The 24393-nt window shown below is 38.6% G+C and overlaps 1 protein-coding gene across 3 annotated transcripts in view; it reads left to right on the top strand.

Annotated features, from left to right (window-relative positions):
- Positions 1–3325: 3325 nt before the first annotated feature.
- Positions 3326–24393, top strand: part of ZFP82 (ZFP82 zinc finger protein) — a 54030-nt gene continuing 32962 nt past the window's right edge. Inside the window, exons 1-5 of one of the 3 annotated variants that reach the window (XM_054589080.1) lie at positions 3326–3522; positions 7297–7352; positions 9853–9938; positions 13796–13922; positions 14966–15055. In XM_054589080.1, the coding sequence (XP_054445055.1) occupies positions 9930–9938; positions 13796–13922; positions 14966–15055 (226 nt within the window). In that variant the 5' untranslated portion in view covers positions 3326–3522; positions 7297–7352; positions 9853–9929. Of the gene's footprint in view, positions 3523–7150; positions 7353–9852; positions 9939–13795; positions 13923–14965; positions 15056–24393 lie in introns of those variants that run through there. The other 2 variants (XM_054589081.1, XM_054589079.1) reach the window with 2 other exon arrangements.

Genomic DNA, 24393 nt, shown 5'->3' with positions numbered 1-24393 from the left:
GAAGAGCTGGTCACAAGCAGGCAAGTCAAACATGGAGAATGGAAGAAATCAGATCGAGACTGACTTCAAAGGAAAACTCAGTATTGCTTAATAAATTATGCTATACTATTGCACCAATGGCTATCCTTCATGCCATGAAGGTATATTAATTCTATGTCACTCTTATTGAACCACAGGTGATAGCTGGCATGAAAGGACACAATAAAAATAAACTTGAATTTAAAGGAAAACACTATACTGTGCAAAGGCCTCATCAAAACCAAATATAATAAGCATATTTGAAGCAGAGTTCACAAGCCATGTAAAATCAAACTTAGTAGCTGGCATTCTATAAAGAAGAGCTTTCTTTTTTTTACTCCATTTTTTCTTGCTTTGCATTTTTATTTATTTAATGGGTTATAATCAATTCCAGATATTATTGACGGCACAGTGTAAAGAATTATTTCAAGTAGTTTTTAAACACTCTAACTGTATAATTAAAAGGGATCTCTACACTATAACAGCAGCTGGCAAACATTTTCTGTAAAGCACCAGGTAGTAAATAGAGTCAACCCTCATCATTTGTGGATTCCATATTTACAAACTTACCCACTTGCTAAAATTTATTTGTAATCTCAAAGTCAAACTCACAGCACTTTTGTGGTCATTCATGGACATGTGAAGAGGGTTGCAAAATGAATCCCCTGACACACATGGTCTCAGCTGAACTCAAGGCAACTCTCTGTTTTATTTAGGTTCTCATACTGTAAACAAGTGTCTTTTTTGCTCAGCCTATTTAGTACCACGTTTTCTCATTTTTGTGCCTTTTATTGGTGATTTTGCTGTTTAAAATGTCCCCAAGTATAGTGCTAAAGTGATGTCTAGTGTTCTTAAACACAAGAAGGCTATGATGTGCCTCACAGAGAAAACATGTGTCAGATAAACCTCATTCAGGCATGAGTTATAGTGCTGTTGGTCATGAGTTCAGTGTTAAAGATATCAACAATCTATAAAAAGTATCTGTAAATAGAAACACATAGAACAAGGGTAAGTATTGAATGATGAAAATGTTGTGACCAGACACTTTCAGGAAACTAACCCAGTATTTCCCATTGGAGCAATGGTTTCTAACTCAGTGTCTGCAATAACTTCATAAAATACAACAACTGTGAATAATGAGAATCAACTGTATTTTAGGCTCCACAGGCCTTTCAATCTACTAACTGCTCAATTCTGCCCTTGTAACTAAAATGCAGCCATAGACAATACATAAATGAGCATGGCTATATTCCAATAAAACTTTATTTATAGACACTGAAATTTGAAATGCATGGTTTTCACACCTCACAAAATATCCTTCTTTTGATTTTTTTAACCACTTAAAAATAGAGACATCATTTTTTACTCACTAGTAAACCCACCAACAGATGGTGGGACAGATCTGGCCTGTAGGTTGTACGTGTCAACCCTGGTTTAGAACTACAATCAAAATTGCTATTTACTAGCATTATTGTTAGTAGTAATATTGTCAATGCAGTTTTAAACTATTTTATAGTAAATCTAGGCTAATGCAAATAAATAAATGTTAATATTATAAAGAACCAGGATTTCTTTTGTTGAATTGAAGAGTTGGATTTGTTTCACAGGCTGGCGCTCAATCCACTGGGCCACATCAGCCAGGGCTCTTACCTTTTCTTTTATTTTTCTGTCTCTTTAGCAATTTTTTTCTCTAGAAATTCTGTCCCTGCTGGTGTGGCTCAGTGGATTGAGTGCCAGACTGCAAACCAAAGGGTCATGGATTCTATTCCCAGTCAGGGCACATGCCTGGGTTGTAGTCCAGGTTTTTAGTGGGGGGCTCTCAAGAGGCAACCACACACTGATTTTCTCTCTCTAAAAAAATAAATAAAACCTTTTTTAAAAAAAGAAAAGGTAAGAATAAAACCCAGTAGTGTTAGCATGAACTCATGCTTTGAGCCTTAAACAAGTTTCTTGCCCTCCTTTACAATGAAGAAAAGAGTGCCTGATCTGAAACCCAAGATATTTGACTCCTTTAATCCTGCATTGTCTGCTCTAGCTGTGGGGGAACTCAAGAGTTGGAAAATTTTAGTTTTAGCTAATATTTAATAAGCCTAGTAGTTAATGCATGTAAAAAGCTATTGTTTCAGGAACTGAAGGTATAGCCCACCTGACTGCAGGAGACCACAAGTCAACCCGTGTGCTCCAGAAGAGACCATAAACTTCAAGATGGTTTCAGAGCTGTCTGAGCCATTGCGTTCTGGGGAGAGACAGTCCCCCACTCAGGACACAGATAAAGAAAATCACTCAGGATGCGGGACACAGGACCCAGATAGAAAATCGCTGGTCAGCAGATAAAAGGATATTAGGGAAATTGCCCGACTGCAGCTTTTATCTGATTAACATATTCTGAATTCCATATCCCTTAACCTACACTTTTTTCCCCTTGAATTCCAAATCCCTTACCTACACTTTTTCCTTAGGCTGGCTTGAAAGGAAATGTAATACAGGCTGCTGGGTACATAATCCACCATCTTCTCAGATTGCTGACCATCTGAATAAAGCACCCATAAAGATGCAATCTCTGTCTCTCTCTCTCTTTTTTTTTTTTTTTTTTTTTTTTTGGTTCTGGTAGTGACAGGCAGCTTGAACACTGACTTTTCAGGTTTCATGGCTATATTCCTTCTTTTTTATGTGAAGATTTTTTTTTTTCTCTTAGTCTAGGACTTCTTAAATCTTCCCCACAAAATCCCCTCAATGCTAAGAAGGAAGGAAATCCCACTTATGGGAATTTGGGGCAGAAGAAAATCAACTATTCCACAGCAGGAATTCCCATTGAAAACAAATTTTTAAAGTTACACATTGTTCTCCACGATACACTTGAGCTTAAATGTAAAATAAATACATAATTATCCAGAAAAATCAGTTTTTCCACCAAATCCTTCAGTAACGTTTATACTTCTAGGTGCAATATTCTTTACTCTATTTCAGTGTTGTGGAGAGCGAGGCTCTGGGTCACATCAGTGATCCAGACAGCCACCTGTTACAGTTCCACAAGAACATACCAGAGGCACACATACTCGGCACACAATCAGGTGCTCTGTTTCTCAGGCACACACTGAGGGACTCACACCCGCGGCCTGCAGATGAAAACAAATCTCTCAAAACCGCCCCCTGCTTTGGACGGAAATGTTGCATCCCCGCCTTCCCTGGGGCGCCACAGGATTATCTGGCTCACTCTACCGGGGGCGGGACTAATGCTCCACCCCCTGAGGCTGGCAACGCCTGCGCATTTAGTGTGTTCAGCCGAAGCTCCCAGCAAACCGTGCGTGAGGCCCATTAGGCCCCTAGGGTTGTGGCGCCCTAGCTTCTACTGGGCATCGATGTGTGACGGGTTCGGATCCCCCGCTGAGCAGTCCTGGCACGGAGGGTTGGTTCCGGCCTTCCGTAGAAAAGGCGTTGCGGCCGGAGGATGTTGAAGGGAAAGGCGCCGCAGCACCGCAGAACGTTGGAAGCTCCGCACTGCAGGTTCGAATGTGCGCGAGAACCGCGGTGGTGTAACTGGGGGCGGGTGGCGGGGACAGGTGTGACATCGGCACTTTGTGAGATTGTGAGGCCGTGATTAGTGGGTGCTGGTGTTTGTGTCACGGAATTGGGTTCAGAGCTTCTTGTGTGACGGAAGTGGTCTCTGTGACTACGGCCCTCAGCGTCATAGGTGAATCTCTACCTTATAGCCGCACGAGCCCAGCCGCGAAGAAATTGCCCCCCCAAGTCAAATACCTGAGCGCCAGTGAAAAGATTTCCCGCACAAAGACCCGATCTTGGGATAAGAATGTTGGAACTGAACGTGACCCCTAGGCTGGCCCTGGGCGTAATTCCACTACACTTCATCCTCGGGTGCCTGCGGACCCACACGTACTCACACTTACAGCTCCCAGGGGTCCAGCTGCTGGTCTCACCACGGAGTTCCCTGCACGCAATTGCTGTGAAATTTCCAGTCCCGCACATCCGTGGCTTGGCCTTTCTCTAAGGGTTATTTGTACTCGCCCTCTTAATTCACTCTAGATTTGTGCGGACGGTGGCTGGTGGTATAGGTGTGGTTGTGATGTGCCCTGCTTTAGCCAGGCTGGGCCGGGGTTGCGAGAAAAGCCGGTTGTCTTAAGGTTCCCTACTTCCTCAGTCCTATCAAATTCTTAGGAAAGGGCTCTGAGGCGGAGGAGGAATGAATTTCTATTGCCCATTTAAAAGTCAAGATCAAGGCTAGTGGGTATTTGTTCGTGTTCTGTGAAATGCATTTTTATATTTTAGGGCATGGCAACAGTTGCGTAAATGACTTTTGAATTGATACCTAGGACCCCTCCCTAGTGCCTATCTGCACACATTCATTTGGCAGATAATTCCCATTATTTCTTTTTATAACTCTGTGTAAAGCTCTTAGTGACTGATACTTATTCCTAAGTACTTAATAAACATTAGCTATTTGTTGTTATGTGATGATTTGGGGCAATTCCCCATTTGTTCCAGTGGATCAGGAAATATGAAAATATCAAGCCAGTTGTGTTGGATATTTCCTAGTTTAAAAAATGAGGTGCTCAAATCGTTTAGAACAGGAATTCTTAACCATAGGTAATTTATATCTGTTTGGGGTTTTCAGGGAACCAGAAACTCCTTGAAATTGTATGTACAATTGTTGTATATATTTGTAAATGTGCCATTTTTCTGGGAAGAAGTCTATAATTTAATGAGGTCATCAAGCATGACCCAGAATGATTCAGATCCACTGGCCTAATAATAGATCCAAGACTAATAATATCTGAGAATATTCTTTGAAATAATCTTATATAAATTAGTATTTAACCATAGGAAATTATTAAATAAGTCACACTCCATTCATGTCACAGGCTATAGGCACAGCTGGAAGGTACCCTTTCTCCCCACCTCTGTTTTTTATTTTATTGGTATGGAAATAGTTTAATGTTTGTTTCTGATGATAAAATTAATGCAGGTTTATTTTAGAAAGAAAAATGCAGAGACCTAAGAATTTACAAAGAATTACTCATAGCCCCACCATCCAAAGTTAATATTACTATTTTGAGATTTGTTTTTCCAAATATTTTTTCTGTGCACTTGTGTAAATGTTTACTTTGCAAAATAGAATCACAAAAAGTGATTATTTAAGGAGGTAAAGACTGTCCAACACCTAGAAAAAGAAATCCAGTGCAGTCATAGAATTTATTATATTTTTATACCTGTAAAGAGTAAAAGGAAGAGCAGTGGTTCCCCTCTAATTTGAAAAGTCTTTCAAGAATTTACACCTTAGGGCAACAGATTCTCAAGTAACATATCCCTTTAGATTTAGAGTTTCTTAGTGGTTCAAGGTTATTTCTAAGTACAGATTTATAATGACAGGAGAAGAGATGTAGTAATGATAAATGTTCAGACATGTTACACAGAACTTGGTCAAACAGTTTTGTATTTAGCATGACACCTTATCCAATCAAATTTCTTGAATTTAATGGTGCCAAATGGTGTCCCTTGGAGCTGCTAGGGATGGAGAGCAAGGGGGACCTTGCTCTGTTTCTTGATTTTTGTGCATTTTTTTTGCTAATATTATTAATTAAGAAAAATTATATTCCAAGTCTGGTTCTAAGCAACTGATGTTGTTTTAAAAAAGAGCAGTCTTAAAAATCTTAATAAGTTCCCCTGTCTGGCGTGGCTCAGTGGATTGAGCACCGGCTTGCTAACGAAAGGGTTGCTGGTTCAATTCCCAGTCAAGGCACATGCCTGGGTTGTGGGCCAGGTCCTCAGTAGGGAGCATGTGAGAGGCAACCACACAATGATGCTTTTCTCCCTATCGTCCTCCCTCCCTTCTCCTCTGTCTAAAAATAAATAAATACAGTCTTTAAAAAAAAAAATCTCAACATGTTTACTATAAGGAAAAAGAGATAGGTATCCTAGTATTAAAATTACTAAACAAAGTTGTTAAAGATAACTTACAAAAGTTTTTTTAAACATTTAAATAAATTATTAAAGGTAATTTTCTTTAATACATAGAATAAGGGTCGTGTAATGTTTTTTATTTTATTAAATACTTATAATAAGCCATTTTAAGTATTATATGTAATTTATTTTTACTTTTTCATTAAATTTTTTTTTTTATTTATTGATTTTAGACAGAGAGGAAGGGGGAGAGAAGAGAGAAGAGAAACATTGATTTGTTCTTTCATTTATTTATGTATTCAGTGGTTGATTTCTTTTTTTGTTTGTTTGTTTTTGTTTCTTTCAGTGGTTGATTTTTGAATGTGTCTTGACCAGGGATCGAACTTGCAACCTTGGCATATCAGGACAATACTCTAAGCAACTGATGTACCCGGCCAGGGCTGTATGCATTTTATATCTATTATATTACTTAGCATTCACAACATCTTTGTAAGATAGGTACTCTTATTATTCTTCCCATAGTTTATCTAGGTGGAAACAGAGGCTTTGAAAATTAAGTAAATGTCCAAAATCCTATTTGGTAATTGTCAGAGTTTAGATTCATGTCCTGGATCCTGACAACAAAGCCTGTGTTCTTCATATATGAGAGTCAACCACCTCCCAGCATTGTGCATAGTTTTAGTCTGTCCGTCATACTTGGCAATTTATTCTGGATATTTTTCTTTAATATGAACCAGTATCATCATTATTAATATTATATAATATGCCATCATATAGAGGAACTTTATTTAGATTTGTTGCCTGTATTAGGTATTCTGACTTTTGGTGATAAATTATTCTTTGATGAACTTCCTTACATATGGCTGTGTACTTTTACAAATATAGCCTAAGGATAAATTCCTAGAGATGGAATTTGTAGGTTGAATTATCAGATATGTATAACATATAGTATACCAGGTCCTGTGCCAGTACTTGGGGTAAATACAGTGACTAAAATGACATAGTTACTATCTTCAAGTTGCTGACTAAGTATTTATCAAGGTGGATAAAACCTCTATAGGAATAAGACTAAGATAAGTCTGATAAAAATCATTGAAGAAGTTAGGGGAAAGGGAAGTGACTTTAGTTCAAGCCCCTGTGGGTTTCCTAGGCACTGATTTGTTCTGTCAGCTCAGTTGCCTGGAACTGCTTGGAGAATCCAGTGGCTGATAAACAGAAACTCTTCCAGAAGGACGGTGACCTCTTGGTGCATTTGAAGGGTGTACGGAACCACCAGCATCCTGTACTGAGTGATCGTGGCGCTATGCTCGGGGGACACTGTCTACAACCTGTTTTGCCTTGTCTGAGCTTCCTTCCCTACAGGAAGTGAGACCAAGAAGCCTGTAGGACTTGAGGGATTTGAACAAGCATCAATAAAGGTACTCGTTTCTTGGGAAAACAGAACAAAACAAAACAAAAACAAAAACAAATTAAAAAATGTCAGATAGCATGGCATGGGAGTTACTGAGGAGATATCATCTGATTTTAGCATATACTATCAGACTGTGATCAAATAATACAAAACCTATGTTGTGGTCTGGGTGAAAAAGATGAAGGGATTAAGAAGTACAAATTGGCAGTCACGAAATAATCATGGGATGTAAAGTACAGCACAGGGAATATAGTCAATAATGTAATAACTATTTATGGTGTCAGGTGGGTACTATACTTATTGGGGGGGACAACTTCTTAAATTATATAATGTCTAACCATTATGCTGTACACCTGAAATAATGTAAAATAATATTGAATGTCAAATCTAATTGGAAAATTAAAAAAAAAAAATTCTCTACCAAAATAAAAACCACTCAAAACCAAAAAACCAAACTCATGGGATTTCTTTGGAGGTAAACGGATTTTAAATAATAAGCTTTATGTCTCACAGTTTTTCTTCTCATAATGTTGATGCAAAGTGAGACCAACAGAACAAGATTCAGCAGCTCTTTGGAAGGTTTCATGGTTAAAATTAATGGTTCAGAAGCAAGATCAGGCAGTTGTGAGAGGCAACAGCAGTGACATAAGGCATTAGTTGGGGATGTTCAAACATTCTTTAAAAGGCAAAACTCCAACATACATGAACAGACTTCAGAATTATTAGCTGGTTCACATATTGGCAGCTGAAATAAAAACAAAGCAGCTTTTTTCTTTCCAAGTTCAAGGGACTTTTAAAAAGTGAGTTTTTTCACCTATTTGAAAAAAAACTTCTTATTTGCAAAATTTTAAAAATATATTTTAAGAGCATGTATGGCCATGTAAAAAATAACGTAAGCAAAAATAAAATTAAGATTACAGTGTGGAGGCCCTGGCTGGGTAGCTCCGATTGTTAGAGCATCATCCTTAAGCACAAAGGCTGCGGGTTTAATCCCTGGTCAGGGCACACACAAGAATCAACCAATGAATGCATAAACAGATGGAGTGACAAATTGATACTTCTTTCTCTCTCTCTCTCTCCCCTCCTTCTCTTTCTCTCTAAAATTAATTAATAAAAAGATTACAATGTGGAAATAAGCAATATTTGCAGATTGTTCTTATCTGTTGATGCCTGATAGTGCCTCTTAATGCTAATATATATGCACTTTACAAATGTAGTCATGATGTCCATTTTATTTTATTTTCTAAAGACTACATATCTTGAATATTTTCTAAACTTAGCATTTAGTGATTATAATGCATATACATGTGTGTCCTGCCATGCAAGGTGCCACTATCCACAACTGTTAACAGCATTCTTCACTCAGCAACAAGTAGTAAACGTACTTCTGTCTTTCCAATAAAAGATCTACATCATCATTTCTAAGTGGCAATTTTTTTCACCCTATGGATGCTTTATAATTTAATCTGTTTTCTACTGAACGACATCTAGGTTCTTTCCAGCTTTTTTCCATTATGAATAATGTCTGTCAGCACAGTTTTACATCCTTGTATACATATACAATTATTTTCTTTAATCCTTAAGGTAGAATTTCTGAGTCAGAAAGTCTTGCAAGAATATTTCTTGTACATACTTTGAAATTTACATCCTTTGCAGGTTAGAATGTTCACTTCCCCATAAACTTGGCAATATGAGCATCAATACTCTTAAAGTGAGATTTAATATCTTTTGGTGATGTGATGTATTTGTACTTTTTACTTAGTCATGCATGCTCATGTTTCTCTCATTGGAACTAGAGATTCTAGGTTTCAGAAACAAGAGCTACTGTTTGAATGAGAGCTGATTTTTGTGGTTAGAAAAATAAGGATTTCAAATTCAGTTTTGCTACTTATTAACTGAATTTCTACAAATGATTTCACTTCTTTTAGTGTGGATTTTCTGATCTGCTGCATAGATAGGATAGTTATACTGCATAGCAATCCTGAGGGTAGCTAATGCATATAAAGAACAAATCACATGAAAGTTCTTGATAAATAGACATGTTATTATCTACCTGCTGGGAGTATAAATCCATGTCTCTTTTACCTATGTTGAAAGAGAAAGGCAATGAAGTCATGCAGGAAAGTGATGTGAATGATTCTGATCAAAAATAGTGAGGAATCCAGAAGGTTCAGGAAGTTGATGCTCTGGCAGCAGGCATGCAGGGCTGCAAGCACAGCAGTTTAACAGTGGTAATGATTGCCAGGGTTGGTTCTTAAGAATTTCAGTTTGTATGAAGTGAAGTGAAGCAGGCCTGCCAGGCTTTGAAAGAGATTCTGCTTTAGAGGATGTGACCACTTATCAGCCTTGGCATTTATATGTAGAGATCAGATTTGTTGAGACTCCCTCAAATCCTTGTGATGTGTGTTTGTGGCGGGGAAGTTAAAGGGGAAAGGACATAGTAACTTGAGTCATTTAGAGAGTTCTGAGGCTTATCTGATCTCATGGCCTCCTTTTCCTCTTCCTAGGTCTGACTTCTGTGAACTCTGTTTCTTCAGGCAAGTAAACCCCAAGGGGTACTGACCAGTTCTTGAATTTCTAAACTATGGCCCATGTAAGTTACTTATTTTTTTCTTTTCTGGATATACTGTTATGTTAAGGTCCTATGAACATTTCCTTATCCAGAAGCTTTCTACCTAAGAACCTTCTCCCAGTTCCTCTAAGTCTAGTGAGGGATGATGCTAAATAGTGCAATGTCTATCATATGAGTCCTCTTTTTTTCAAGTCACTGTTCATGTATTCATTGAGCAAACATTCTGCATCACCTATATGTGGTCATTCTCCTGCTAAGAGATGTAATGGAGCGGAAGTGAAGTCCCTTGAGGGAGGTGTTTGACCATATCTAGGGAGTTGCTGAGAGGATGGGCATGTTTGACTACTCATGGGAAAACTGAACTTTTCTATACATGAGCTTTCCATGTATATGAGATAAAATTTGCTATTGGTTGGCCTTAGCCTCAGTATATGGTCAGATCTCATACTTTGTGAGGCATTTAGGTCTGGGTAGGAATGTGGTTGGGTCTTACATGCAGAGATCAGGAATCTTCTCTGGGAATCCCTAATATTTGTATAGCAGGAATAGGATTCAATTTGTAGTTCAGCAGGATGTACTTACCTAGAAAGACATATTTGTGATTCTGGGTCACCAGTGTCCATAATCTATATCAAGATCCTCGGACTTCCAGTCAAGATGTTGGCATAGGCAGACATGGCTCGCCTCTTCACACAACCACATCAAAATTACAACTAAAATATAACACAGCCATCACTCAGAAACAAAAATCAAGCTGAATGGAAGTCTGACAACTACAGAATTAAAGAAACCACATCCATCCAGATGGGTAGGATGGGTGCAAATGCGGAATGAGCTGGTCACATGTTCATGTGTGGTGGATAACAATTCAGGAGGGATATCTCAGGAGTGAGGGGTCTCAGCCCTACACTAGGCCCCCCAGCCAAAGGTTTCAGTGCCTGGAAGATAAGTCTCCACAACTTCTGGCTGCAAAACCAACGGGGATTGAGTTGGTGGAAGAAACTGCTGATGCTTCAAGCAGTTTATTAAAGAACCCACACACAAACTTACCTACTCAGACTTGCTCTCTCTGAGCTCCAGCACTGGGGTAGCAGCTTAAAAAGCACCAGGGGCATACAGGGAGAAACTGAAGTGTCCAGCATCAAGGTGAGCAGAGGCCATTGTCCCTTTTCTAAACCCTCTCCCCAAAGAGCCACAGAGCTGGAAAGTTGGTGCTATATCTGAGACTCCACCAATCTGGCTAACACTGTTTGACCCACCTTGGGGATCCCCAGAGACTCTGCCCCATCCAACTTATGGGCCCACTCAAGCCACTTTTTATATGAATGTCTGGTCTTGGCTCATGCCGCACAACTTCTTAAATCCTTTCTAACAAGCAACAGTTGGCCTCAGTGAGCCCCAGGCCCACCACTAGCAGCAGCCAGCCTAGATTCACAACTTGGCTTCTCCTGGGAATCTCCAAGCCCAGCACAAGGAGCAGCCATCTCAGATTGCTCTATAGCTCAGGCAGGGTGGCTCTGGGCAAAAGACAGGTGTGACTTCCTCGGGCAGCCTCAGACAGGGGGCTTACCTTGGTCGGCACCACATGGGAAACCCCAGGGTCAGTGCACCCAGTGGACAGCTACAGACCATGTCATAGCACCACCACCCTGCCCCTGCACAGCTGATCCTCCACTGAGGGTGGAAGTTGGTGGTAAGTGGTCTGGCCAGTCCTTGTAGCAGACTGGCCTGGGTAAATCCCTTCCATTGATCTGCCAACATCAACCAAGGCTCAAGAGCAAGAGGAGGATATACTTAGCCCACATGAAAGGCACACCTATAGTACCCAGCTTGGGTGATAGGGGAGGCTGTGCCACTGGACCCTACAGGACATCCACTACATTAGGTTACACTACCAAGACATGGAGTCAAAGCAGCTCTACCTAATACATAGAAACAAACACAGGGAAGCTGCCAAAATGAGGACAAAGAAACATGGCTCAAATGAAAGAACAGATCAAACCTCCAGAAAAAGAGCTAAATGAAATGGAGATAAGCAATCTTTCAGATGCAGAATTCAAAACACTCGGTATAAGGATGCTCAAGGAACTTAGGACCTCAACAGCACAAAAAAGATCTGGTCAGAAATGAAGGACACGTTAACTGAAATAAAGAACTATTTACAGGGAAACAATAGGAGAGTGGTTGAAGCTGAGAATCACATCTATGATTTGGAACATAAGGAAGGAAAAAAACAAGAAATCAGAACAACAGGAAGAAAAAAAGAGTCCTAGGAAATGAAAATATTGTAAGGGGCCTCTGGGATAACTTCAAGCATTCAAACATTTGCGTCATAGGGGTGCCAGAAGGAGAAGAAAAAGAGCAAGAAATTGGAAAAGTACTTGAAAAAATAATGAAAGAAAAATTCCCTAATTTGGTGAAGGAAATAGACATGCAAGTCCAGGAAGGACAGAAAATCCCACACAAGATGGATGCAAAGAGGCCCACTTCAAGATGCATCATAACTAAAAATGCCAAAGGTTAAAGATAAAGAGAGACTCTTAAAAGCAGCAAGAGAAAAGATGTTTAGTTATCTACAGGGGAGTTCCCAAAAGATTGTCAGCTAAATTTTCAAAAGAAACTTGGCAGGCTAGAAGGGATTGGCAAGATATATTCAAAGTCATGAAAAGCAGAGACCTACAGTCAAGATTGCTCTACCCAGCAAAGATATCATTTAGAATCAAAGAGCAGATAAAGAGCTTTCCAGACAAGAAAAAACTAAAGGAGTTCGTCATCACCAAACCATTATTATATGAAATGTTAAAGGGACTTATTTAGGAAAAAGAAGATCAAAACTATGAGCAATAAAATGGCAATAAATACATATCTATGAATAATTGAATCTAAAAAACAAACTAAGCAAAGAAGAACAGAGACAGAATTAATATAGAGAGCATTTTGATGGTTGCTAGATTGGGTGTGGGGGAATGGGTGAAGAGGTAAAGTGATTAAGAAGTGCAAACAGGCAGTTACAGAATAGCCATGTAGATGTAAAGTACAGTGTAGGAAATGGAGTAGCCAAAGAACTTACATGCATGTCCCATGGACGTGAACAATTATGGGGGGATTGCCTGAGGGAGTGGGGTGGAGGGGAACAAGGGGAGAAAATAAAAAAAAAAGATCCTCTAACTCAGGAACAGAGAATGCATACAATGAGGGATGGAAAATGATAGCAGGTAAGATTATGTAGATACATAAATAGTTGTAGACCCTCAGAATTGAGGACATTGGATATTTTGTATAGACCAAAAATATTTAAGTAGGGAAGAATTAGTCTCATATATCCATTGCACAGACTATTATACAACCAATTTTATTTTGTTTATTGAAGAATCTCATTAATGGCAAAATGCTTATGATATGATCAGAATCAGTCAGCAATGAACTTGGAAGAAGTGATTTAATTGTGTTTAGATCCTTTCCTAACAGATATTGTAGGGGAACTTTCTTTTTTTTAAAGTCTGTTCTTAAGGGGAAAAGGTAGAATGACTCACATTCTTGAGAATTCATGAGTGGGATATATAGCAGGCAGAAGGCTTATGTACAGTGTTTCATTTAATTGGAAAACTATTGTTTTTTTCTTTTGCAGACATATTTGAATAGTTAAGATATGCCAGAGTATGTAAGAAGCTGTATCTGTAGCAACAGGATCCTTCAAGAACACACAGACCTGCTGCTTCTGGCACAATCATTTTCTAACTCATTAGGTTATAGGCTTCCAGCTCAAGCCTGTTTGCTTGCTTGGTCCATTTCCTTCAGTATTTCTTCCATCCTTCCTCCTTCCATCTTAAAACAAATTTTCTTTAATTTTAATTGTCTTACATGGTTTGTCATTTCAGGGATCAGTGATATTCAGTGATGTGTCCATAGTCTTCTCTCAGGAAGAGTGGGAATACCTGGACTTGCAACAGAGGGACTTGTACAGAGATGTGATGTTGGAGAACTATAGCAACTTGGTCTCACTGGGTAAGGTTATTTGTCTGTAGTGTCACACTCTGTTCCCTGTAATATCAGCTTTCTTTTCTGAAAATTTCAGCAGTATTTTTCAAGAAATTATCTAAATTTCTGCTCCCTGTTCTCAAAGGAATGGTTTGAGCTTTACTTGTTTGGAAGTGAGCACCTTCATTAAGCATTTCATCTTTCCTATCCTTAAGTGGCTTCAGGCCTTTTTTAATCATGAAAGGGCTGGATCTGAAATCTGGGTAACTTATAGCCATATCAGTGTCAAAGAAATCAGGTTTCACTTTGTGTTTGAACTTAGATTGCTATAAGTATATTGTTATTTGTTGGTATATGTTTCAGGAAAATAGCTACACTTTGATTCTTGGTTTTTCTCTGACTATCAAAAGAACAGATTTTTGTAGTGGTAAGTTGGATCAATTTTTTACAAATCAAGAGAATACATTGTTTTGTATTAAACAGATTCACTTTTACCTACTTTTATGACTAAAAGTTAAATATCCAAGAACTTTGCATTTAATATTTTAGGAATATCCTAAGAAATAACAATAAATGCCTCAGGAAGTTTCTTTTTTTTCTCTTAAGCAAAACAGCAATAACAATAAATAATAGCTAATAAAATACAGATAGCACTTAGTATATATATTGTAAGCAATGTTTAGACATAGATATAAATTAATATAACCTTCACAACTGTGTAAGATAGATATTATTATAATCCCTATTTTTGGGGTGAGGAAAATAACGCAGGTAACTCATCCAACTGGGATGTGGCAGAGGCAGGATTTGAACCCAGGCATTCTGTGCCCTCAACTACTATAGACTCTCAAGAAGTACATGTATGAAATATAAATTAAAATAAGACCTTTTCCTTCTGTTTATTATGTAACTTTACTGTGTATATTTTTAAACCATCTTGTCCTTTTTTGTTCTAAAGTCTTTATCAATTACCATTTCACTTACAGTCAAATTTAACCAAGAGTAAATCAAAGTAATTTTGAATTGCATTTTAATTTTTATGTCACCTTACATTTTTTTCTTCTAACTAGGATGCTTCATATCTAAACCAGATGTGATTTCCTTATTGGAACAAGGAAAAGAGCCCTGGAAAGTTGTGGGGAAAGAAAGATTATATTCAGGTGAGTAAGAACCAATGCAGCAAGGGAAGCCATCACCAGAGGATACTGCTCAACTGCTTAGGGAAGAGGCACACCCTTTTGATGTTGTTTAGGAAGTCCTCTTTTTAAAGGTCCATGACCTGAAGAGAAGAGATCTGAGACCTGGGGAACAAATTAACATCTTAGAGGGGACACTAATAGAACTAATTCTTTATCTTATTTTCCATTTTTTTGTTATTGTTCTCTCCAATTTTCCTCCACTTTGAAAAAAGCAGATAGATAGACAGGTAGACAGACCAACCAACTTCTGAACTGGGCACTCTGTTAGACACTATTGATCCAGTAATACAAAACCAATAGAGCCCCTTTCTCTATGGAATTTATCTTGTAATTAGAGAAACATAGTAACTGTAAATATATAGAAAATACAATATCAGGTAATAAGAGAGCGCTATGAAAAGTAAGCAGAGTAGCCCTGGCCTGGTGACCCAATTGGCTGGAGCATCATGCCATACACCAAAATGTGGTGGGTTTGATCCCCAGTTGGGTATGTATGGGGAGACAACAGACTGATGTTTGTCTCTCTTTTTCTCGTTTCCTATCTAAGCATATCCAGAAGTAAGGATTTTAAAAAAGGAAAAGAAAAATAAGCAGAGTGAGGGAATAGAGACTGGTATAGGATGGGAAGGCCTTTTTTAGTTATGGTGAGGGAGGTTTTTGTTTTTCACCTTTTCACATAAATTTTTAAATGGGAAATAAAATACTACAAAGAAGAATATGCTTGACATTGCAATACTATATGTTTAATGTTTTATCAGCAATTAAAGTTTTATATGAATTTACTCTTACATAAAATAATATAAGTGGAGCCACTTCAAAATGGTGTCAAAGCTACCATCCCAGAGGAGCTGCTTTGGACATCTTATTCCTCAAACCTTTGGAATGTTAATGCTAGGCAAAGTCACCTTTGGACTGGGCCTACAGCAGCCTTGTATTCCAAACAACTGTTGGCAAAGCTAACAAAGAAACAGACACTATGGCTGAAAATTAAAGATGTACTTTATATTTAGCATGACTGTTTCAGCTTATCTGTGCCAATAGAAATTCTTTCCTTCTATTGATACAATTTTTCTCTTCCCCTTTTCATAAATATCCCTTGCCTTCAAGGGGATATTATTTGGGTTTCTGCCTGAATCAATACATCCAAAATAGCTATTCTTTTGTATCTTAAATAAATGCTAGTTGCTTCTTAAATTGGCCTTTTGTTTTTAGGTTAACACTCCAGAAGATAGGTCCAAGGATCACAGTATATCATTCCTATTTGTGCATATATGAGGGGGAACCCCAAAAAACCAGAATTACCTTCTGGAGGGCGAGCCCCTTGTAGTACAGGCTTCCCCTGGCTAGGTGAGTGTTATAGGAACCCATCTGTACCCTAGATGGGTTATTGTTGTGAGAGGCTACTTTCAGCTTCAGTGAATTTTTTGAAGACTCGATACATTTGCCCATTTCGTTATGAGTGATTTATAAGTGCACCTGCCTACACCATGCTGAGCATTCAGCAGTTTTTGACCAAAAACAGCATGACCCCAATGCCCTACCCTCCCTATTCACCCAATCAACCCCTGAGCGACATTTTTTTTTTGTTTTCCTGGGTAAAAAAAAAAAAGACCTCGAAGGGAAACATTTTGCAAATGTGGAAGAGGTGAAACAAAAAACAGCAGAAGCACTCACTAAAAGGCATCAAAATCGACGAGTTCAAAAACTGTTTTGAGCAGCAGAAAAAAGTCTCAATAGGTGTATTCCATCAAGTGGAGAGTACTTTGAAGGTGAATGAGGTTTAAACATGTAAGAATAAATACACAATTTTTTATAAATAAATTCTGGGTTTTTTGGGGTCTCCCCTCATATATGTATGCATGTACATATATATGTGGTATACATACACACATACCCCTTCTCATCAGGAAGAAACATGAATGTGGTAGACTATAGGTAGAATGATCCCTTGGTATAGCTTCTACCTCTATTTTCATCTCTCTTTGAACCTCTTCTTTAAAAAATGTCCTTAAATTCCTTTAATACAGGCATATATGTGTTGTTATTTTGGCTGGCTGAGGAGTCTCATTTTAGGATAAAAGTTCTCCTTTTGTAAAAACAGAGCCATTTAAGTGTCCACACTGTTTATAATACATCTTCTGGCTTACTTTCTACCAAAGGAAAGAAAAACATTTTTTCCCAATCCTAACTTATTTTCTTATTCACACTTAGGTAATTAAATGACATTTACAACTATTAATACTAAAAAAAAGTAATGAAGTGCAGAAGTTCCAAATGATTATGATAATATCAGTTTAGTTAGGAAATCTTTAGCCAAAATAACAATTGTTGACTCAAAGATAGACACTTTGAAAAAAATTCATTTTTTTCCTTCTGTTTCTTCCTTTTTTGTTTTTTGTTTCCTTTTTTTATTTATAAATCATGTTTATTCTATTACAGTTGTCTCAATTTTTACCCCTATACTCCCCTCCACCCATCCCACCCGCTGCTCCCACAGTCCATTCCCACTCTGTTGTCCATGTCCATGGGTCATCCATACATGTTCTTTGTCTAGTCCCTTTCCCCATCCCCTCTGGTCACTTTCAGTCTGCTCCATGTTCCTACGCCTGTGGTTTATTTTGTTACTTAGTCTATTCTATTGAACAGAGTGCACTTATAGGTGAGATCACATGGTATTTGTCCTCCATCAGCTGGCTTGTTTCACTAGCTTAATATTCTTCAGTTCCATCCATGTTGTAGCAAAAGGTTAGAGTTCCATTTCTCTCTCTCTCTCTCTCTCTTCTTTCTTAAATGCAGATTGATTTTATTTATGTTTTTAGATGTCAAAGTTAATTATAAAATATTTAAAAAATTTAAAACCATTCTAAAGTCTCAGCAATTAAACCAACATGATATCAGCACAGAAGTAAGTAGATCAATGAAATATAATGAGCATTCTAGAGACAGACGTATATATCTGTCTGACAATATAATATATGATTAAGTTGAGATTTCAAATCAATGGGTAATGTCAGGCTTATTCAACAAATAAGGTGCACGGACCATGATTACATGAAATAAAACAAATATAGAGCCCATTTCACACATTATACAAGAACTACTCAGGTGAGTTAAAAATCAATATGTAGAATCTAAGGAAGTTTAGAATAAAATAGAACTAATATTTTTCATGACCTGAAGTAAAATATTCAACCCCAGAAGTTATAAAGTAAATATTGACACTATGACTATATTAAACATTTAACTATATAGTAATATACATATAAAAAAAGTTAAAGGACAAGGAATAGAATAGAAAAGTATTTGCAACACATCTAAAACATGGTTAATAGGGTTTTTTTTTCCTATGGGGGGAGAAGTTTTACAAACCTTTAATCAATAAATGCATAAAGAATACCAAAAAGTCATTTAGAGCTTTTTTTAAAAAAATAATAGAAATAGGCAAGGAATACACTAAAACAGGTTTAGTTTCAACAAATAATAAAGGAACAATTAAAATAACATCATTGTCACAATCAGATTAATTAGTATTAAAACTACTGGTAATATCAAGTATTGGCAACTCGGAAAGGAACTGGGTATTCATAGAAACTTTTTCTTCATCTTAAAGCAGTCCCTCTAGCATATTTTGCAGTGCTGGTTTGGTGGAGATGTGTTCTTTTAGCCTTCTTTTGTCTGGGAAACTCCTTACTTCGCCTTCCATTTTCATTGAGAGCCTTGCTGCGTAGAGCAGTCTTGGTTGCAGACCTTTCCTTTTCATGACTTGAAATCTTTCTTGCCATTCCCTTCTGGCTTGCAGTGTTTCTGTGAAGAAGTCAGATGCTAGCCATATTGGGGTTCCCTTATATGTTACTACCTCTTTCTCCCTTGCTTGCTTTAGGATTCTCTGTTTGATATTTGCCATTTTAATGATGATGTGTCTTGGAGTGGGCCTCACTGGGTTCCTCTTGATTGGGACCTTCTGGGCTTCCTGGACTTGTGTGACTTTTTCTCTCCTCCAATTAGGGAAGTTTTCCATCATGACTTTTTCAGACAGGTTCTCTATCCCTTCCTCCTCCTCCTCTTCTCCTTCTGGTATTCCTGTTATGCAGATATTATTACGTTTCAGGTTGTCCTGCATTTCCCTAAGTGCCTCTTCATTCTTTTTGAGTCTTTTTTCATTTTCTTGTTCTTTCTGGGAGCTTTGTTCTGCCTTATCCTCCAGCTCACTGATTTGGTCCTCAGCGTTGTTGAGCCTGCTTTTGATTCCTTTACTGTGTTCTTCAATTCAGAAATTGTATTCTTCATTTCCTCTTGTCTCTTATTGAGAGTTTCTATGTCCTTTTTCATGCTGATACAGTTTGCAGTAAGTTCCTCATAGTTTCCCTGTAGTTTTTGGTAATTCTCTCTGAGCTACTGAGCTCATTGAGCTTCCTTAGAACCATTGTTTGGAACTCAATATCTGATAGTTTACTTGCCTCCATTTCATTTAGTTCTTTTTCTGGGGATTCCTCCTTTCCCTTAGAATGGGGCATATTTCTTTGTCTTCCGATTATTTGTGAGACTCTTCTCTTTTACTTCTGCTTCTTAAGTTGATCTGTCTTGACTTCCTGTCTTTGTGGTGTGAACTTCTATGGTTGGAGACCGCTGTTTATACTTTCTGGATCTGCCTCTGATGATGTCAGATGTTGACCTTGTCTGACCTTAGGCAGTGTGTTCGAGACTTCCAGGAATCTACTGTCTGTGGCTCTGTCCTTCAGCTGTTAAACTATTCACTCTGCACTCAGCAGGCCACCTTAGACAGCTCAGGGCGGGGCAGAGTCCCTCTTGGGGGTGGGAACATGGGGTCCTCTCACGCTGCTGCCATATAGGGGAGGAGTCCGCGCTGGGATCCTGCCGGCTACTTGCTCTGTTCTCTCCCCAAAGCCTCCGTCCCCACTTTCCCCTCAAGTGTCGCCAGACCTGTCAGCGTCACCTTTAGCCAGGGATCTACTGTCTGTGAGAGAGCTGCACTCTGCACTCAGCAGGCAGCTTAGACAGCACAGGGCAAGGTGGAATCCCACCTGGGGGCGGGTCTATGGGGTCCTTTGATGGTGGTGCGGCTCAGGGGGTGTGGTCTCCTCCTGAGCAAGATGGCTGCTGCCGCATGGGTGATAAGTCAGCACCGAGATCCCACCAGCTACTCTCTCGGTTCTCTCCCCAAAGCCTCCTTCCCCAGTCTCTCAGGCATCTCCAGCCCACTCTCCCCCACCTTTGCGGGAGACCAGGATAAGTGGCTGCAAATAAAAATTTATGCGTTTGCTCTTTAAACAGTTCTTTGCGTCTCCAGCCGCTTGTCTCTGGCAGAGAGCAACCCTGCTGCTTTTCGCAGCTGGCTGTTTTCTGTGTACTGTGTGGGCTCTGGTGCTGTGGGCTAGAGATCCCCGCTTTTGGTTTAGACCCCGCTCTTCTTTGGGGGATCCAACTGGCCGTTTCAATATTCTTCTGGTGCTGCCACCCATGGGCGCCCTGCCCGACCTCTCAGGTCTGTACTGCGCTCCTTACCAGTTAGATTGCGGTAAAGCCGATTTTTCTGCCTCTGAGGTTACAAGGCTCCTCTCTCACCATTGTTCAGTTGTTTATTCCAAGTGATTTCTCCACAATTTAGTTGTAATTCCAGGTTGGTCCTAGGAGGTCAGTGTGACTTCCACTCCTCCGCCATCTTGATTCTAGGCTGCTTTCTTCCTTTAATTAAGTTTATTGAAGTATAACATGTATCCAGAAAAGCGGACACCTGAGGAAAGGTTTTTTTGAGGAGGTAACATACGAGGAGAGACATGAAGTAAAACTCAAGCTATGTGACTCTAAAGGAAAAACATTCCAAGCAGATAGAAAAGGCCAAAGGAGGAAGTTAGCTTTACATGTTTGAGGACTAACAAGAAAACTTTTATGGGTACAAAGGGAAGTGGGGAGGGGAAGGGAAAGTATCAAGAGATGAGATCAGAGTTAGGCGAGGGCCAGATAATATAATTATTAAGAGAAATTGGAAGCTATAGTCTGGTTTATGTTCTAAAATGATCCCTTTGGTTGAATACAAAGCAGGAAGGATCATTTTAGAAGCAATTTCAACTGTTCAGACTAGAAGTAATGGTAGCTCAGATAAGAAAGGCAATGATAGGAGGTAGTAAGAAGCTGTTAATAAATTTGAAAAAATTAAAAATAAAAAATCCTGGCCAGGTAGCTCAGTTGGTTGGAGTGTTGTCCAGATATGCCAAGGATGTGGGTTCATTCCCTGGTTAGGGCACACACAAGAATGAACCAATGGATGCATAAATAAGTGGAATAACAAAAATTGATGTTTCTCTCTCTCTCCCTCTCGCTCTCTAAAATCAATAAATTAAAAATTTTTTTAAAAGGAGCTGTTAGAGATGGTAATGAAAGGAGACTTGACTTGGGGTGGTAAATACACAACACAATATACAGATGATTAAAAAAAGGAATTGTTAGATTCAAGATACATATAAAGGTACTTAGAAAAAAAGAACATCCTCATGGGAGTATAAGTAGAGTTAGAAAAGAGTGATATCAAAGGAAGAGATAAGGATATTAGCTTGAACAGCTGGGTGAATGGAAGCACAGTTTACGGGGTGAGGATGAAAGGAAGGACAGGTTGGAAGATAGACATTAAGAGCTTCTGTTTTGGACATTTTAAGTTTGAAATGTCTCTTATTCTTCCAGTTTGAGATGTTGAATAGGCAGTTGAATATGTACACCTGGAGCTCAGGAGAGCTTATGGCCTGATGTACAAATGATGTCTTTATAACTGGAATTTAAATTCATAGGTTTAAGGAAGGCATGCAAATGGAAGAAAGCAGATAACCTTAAGTAGCGGTCTTGATGATTGATTTATGGGGCACTCCAATATTTAGATTTTTGAAAGAGGGGGAAACAAAGGAGATGGAGAAAGAACAGCCACTGACATAAAATACAAACAAAAGAAAATGATTCAAAATGGGAGAAATATGGAATGAGGACTAAGTATTGACCCCAGGTTCTGAAAAGATGGAAAATGTTGGTGACCTTGTCAAGAGTCATTTTAGTGGAGTCAGGGTGAAAACATGACTGAAATAACTTAATGAGAGAAAGGTATAGATGAGGCCGTGATAAGAATGAGTGTAAGACAACTCTTTGGAGGAATTATGTATGAAGGGAAGCTAGGAAATATGGATCATAAGTAATATATTTTATGATAGGAAATTTTAGAGCATGTTTGTGTGTTCATGGGAATGACTCTGTATGTGGGAAAAATTGATACAATAGGGATAGCATAATTGTAAGAGCAGTGTCCTTGAGGAAGGGATGGATGAAAGATGGAGGATCCAGGAAACAAGAGAGGATAAATGTACTTATGACTATAGATAGATTAGTGTGGTAGAAAGAGGACAGCATATTCTATTGTTGCTATTTTTTGAGCAAAATAAGAAAAATGATCATGACTATAATGTGAGGATTGTTTGGTGTAGTATTATACAGGATTGATTAAAATTTGTTCTCAGAAGTACCGTGCTTGGATGTCAGGTTTTGTTGTTTTCAGATCTTTGTACACTGTCCCCAGAATTGGAATGCATATAGCAGACCTTCAAACCAAATCTGTATCCCATACCTTTTTTCATTGGTTTATGCTATTACAGTTGTTCCCCCTTTTTCTCCCTTTGCCCACCTCCACCCAGCCCCATGCCCTCCCTGCCCTCCCCGCCCTCAGTTAATCCCCATATTGTTGTCCATGTCCATGGGTCATGCATATCTATTTTTTGGCTAATCCCTTCAGCATCTTTCATCCAGTACTCCCTCTCCCCTCTAACACCTCTCTCTATGTTCCATGTATCTATGCTTCTGTTTCTATTTTACTCATTAGTTTGTTTTGTTCATTAGATTCCACATATAAGTGAGATCATGTGGTATTTGTCTTTCACTTGCTTATTTCACTTAGCATACTATTCTCCAGGTCTATCCATGCTGTCACAAAAGGTAAGAGTTCCTTCTTGTTTACTGCTGCATAGTATTCCATTGTGTAAATGTGCCACAGCTTTTTTATCCACTTGTCTCCTGATGGGTACTTAGGCTGTTTCCAGGTCATGGCTATTGTAAATAATGCTCCACTGATTGTAGGGGTGCATGTATTTTTTGTATTGGTGTTTTGGGATTCTTAGGATATAGTCCCAGAAGTGGGACTGCTGGGTCAAAAGGAAGTTCCATTTTTAATTTTTTGAGGATATTCCATACTGTTTCTCACAGTGGCTGCCAGTTTGCATTCCCACCAACAATGCACTAGAGTTCCCTTTTCTCCACATCCTCGCCACTTGTTTCAACACTTGTTTGTTGACTTATTGATGGTAGCCATTCTGAGAGGTGTGAGGTAATATTTCATTGTGTTTTTAATTTGCATCTCTCTGATAATTAGTGATGTTGAGCATTTTTTCATATGTCTGTTGGTCATCTGTATGTACTCTGTGGAGAAGAGTCTGTTTAGGTCCTTTGCCCATTTTTTATCGTGATTGGCTTATTTGTCTTACTGCTGTTGACCTGTGTTAGTTCTTTGTATTTTTTGGAGATTACACTCTTATGAAATGTATCATGGGTGAATGTGTTCTCCCATGCTGGTTTCTTTTTTCATCTTGCTGATGGTTTCTTTAGCTGTGCAGGAGCTTTTTTTACTTTTTGTAGTCCCATTTGTTTATTTTCTCCTTGCCCTAATAGAAAATTCAGCAAAAATACTTCTATGTGACATATCTGAGATTTTACTGCTTATGTTTTCTTCTAGGATTTTATGGTTTTGTAATTTACATTTAAGTCTTTATCCATTTTGCATTATTGTTGTGTATGGAGTAAGTTGGTGGTCTAGTTTCATTTTAGCATGTACCAGTCCAGTTCTTGCAACCTCATTTTTTAAAATTTTTTATTATTTTATTTATTTTTTATTTTTAAATCATGTTTACAGTTGTCTCAATTTTCCCCCCTTTGCCCTCCTCCACCCATCCCAACCTGCCCTCTTCTCCCAGAGTCAATTCCTACTCTGTTGTCCATATCCATGGGTCATTCATACATGTTCTTTGTTTTGTTCCTTCTCCTTCTTTCAACCATTATCCTCCTTCCCCATCCCCTCTGGTCACTTTCAGTTTGCTCCATGTTTCCATGCCTGTGGTTTATTTTGTTTGTTTGTTTATTTTGTTGAATAGAGTCCTCTTATAGGTGAGATCATATGGTATTTGTCTTTCACCAACTGGCTTATTTCACTTAGCATAATATTCTCCACTTCCATCCATGTTGTCACAAAAGGTAGG

The sequence above is a fragment of the Pteronotus mesoamericanus genome, unplaced genomic scaffold, assembly GCF_021234165.1.
Source record: "Pteronotus mesoamericanus isolate MK-2021 breed Mesoamerican mustached bat unplaced genomic scaffold, CSHL_Meso_final scaffold_165, whole genome shotgun sequence".
In the NCBI taxonomy this organism is placed as follows: Eukaryota; Metazoa; Chordata; class Mammalia; order Chiroptera; family Mormoopidae; genus Pteronotus; species Pteronotus mesoamericanus.
This window is presented reverse-complemented; position numbering and strand designations above follow the sequence as displayed.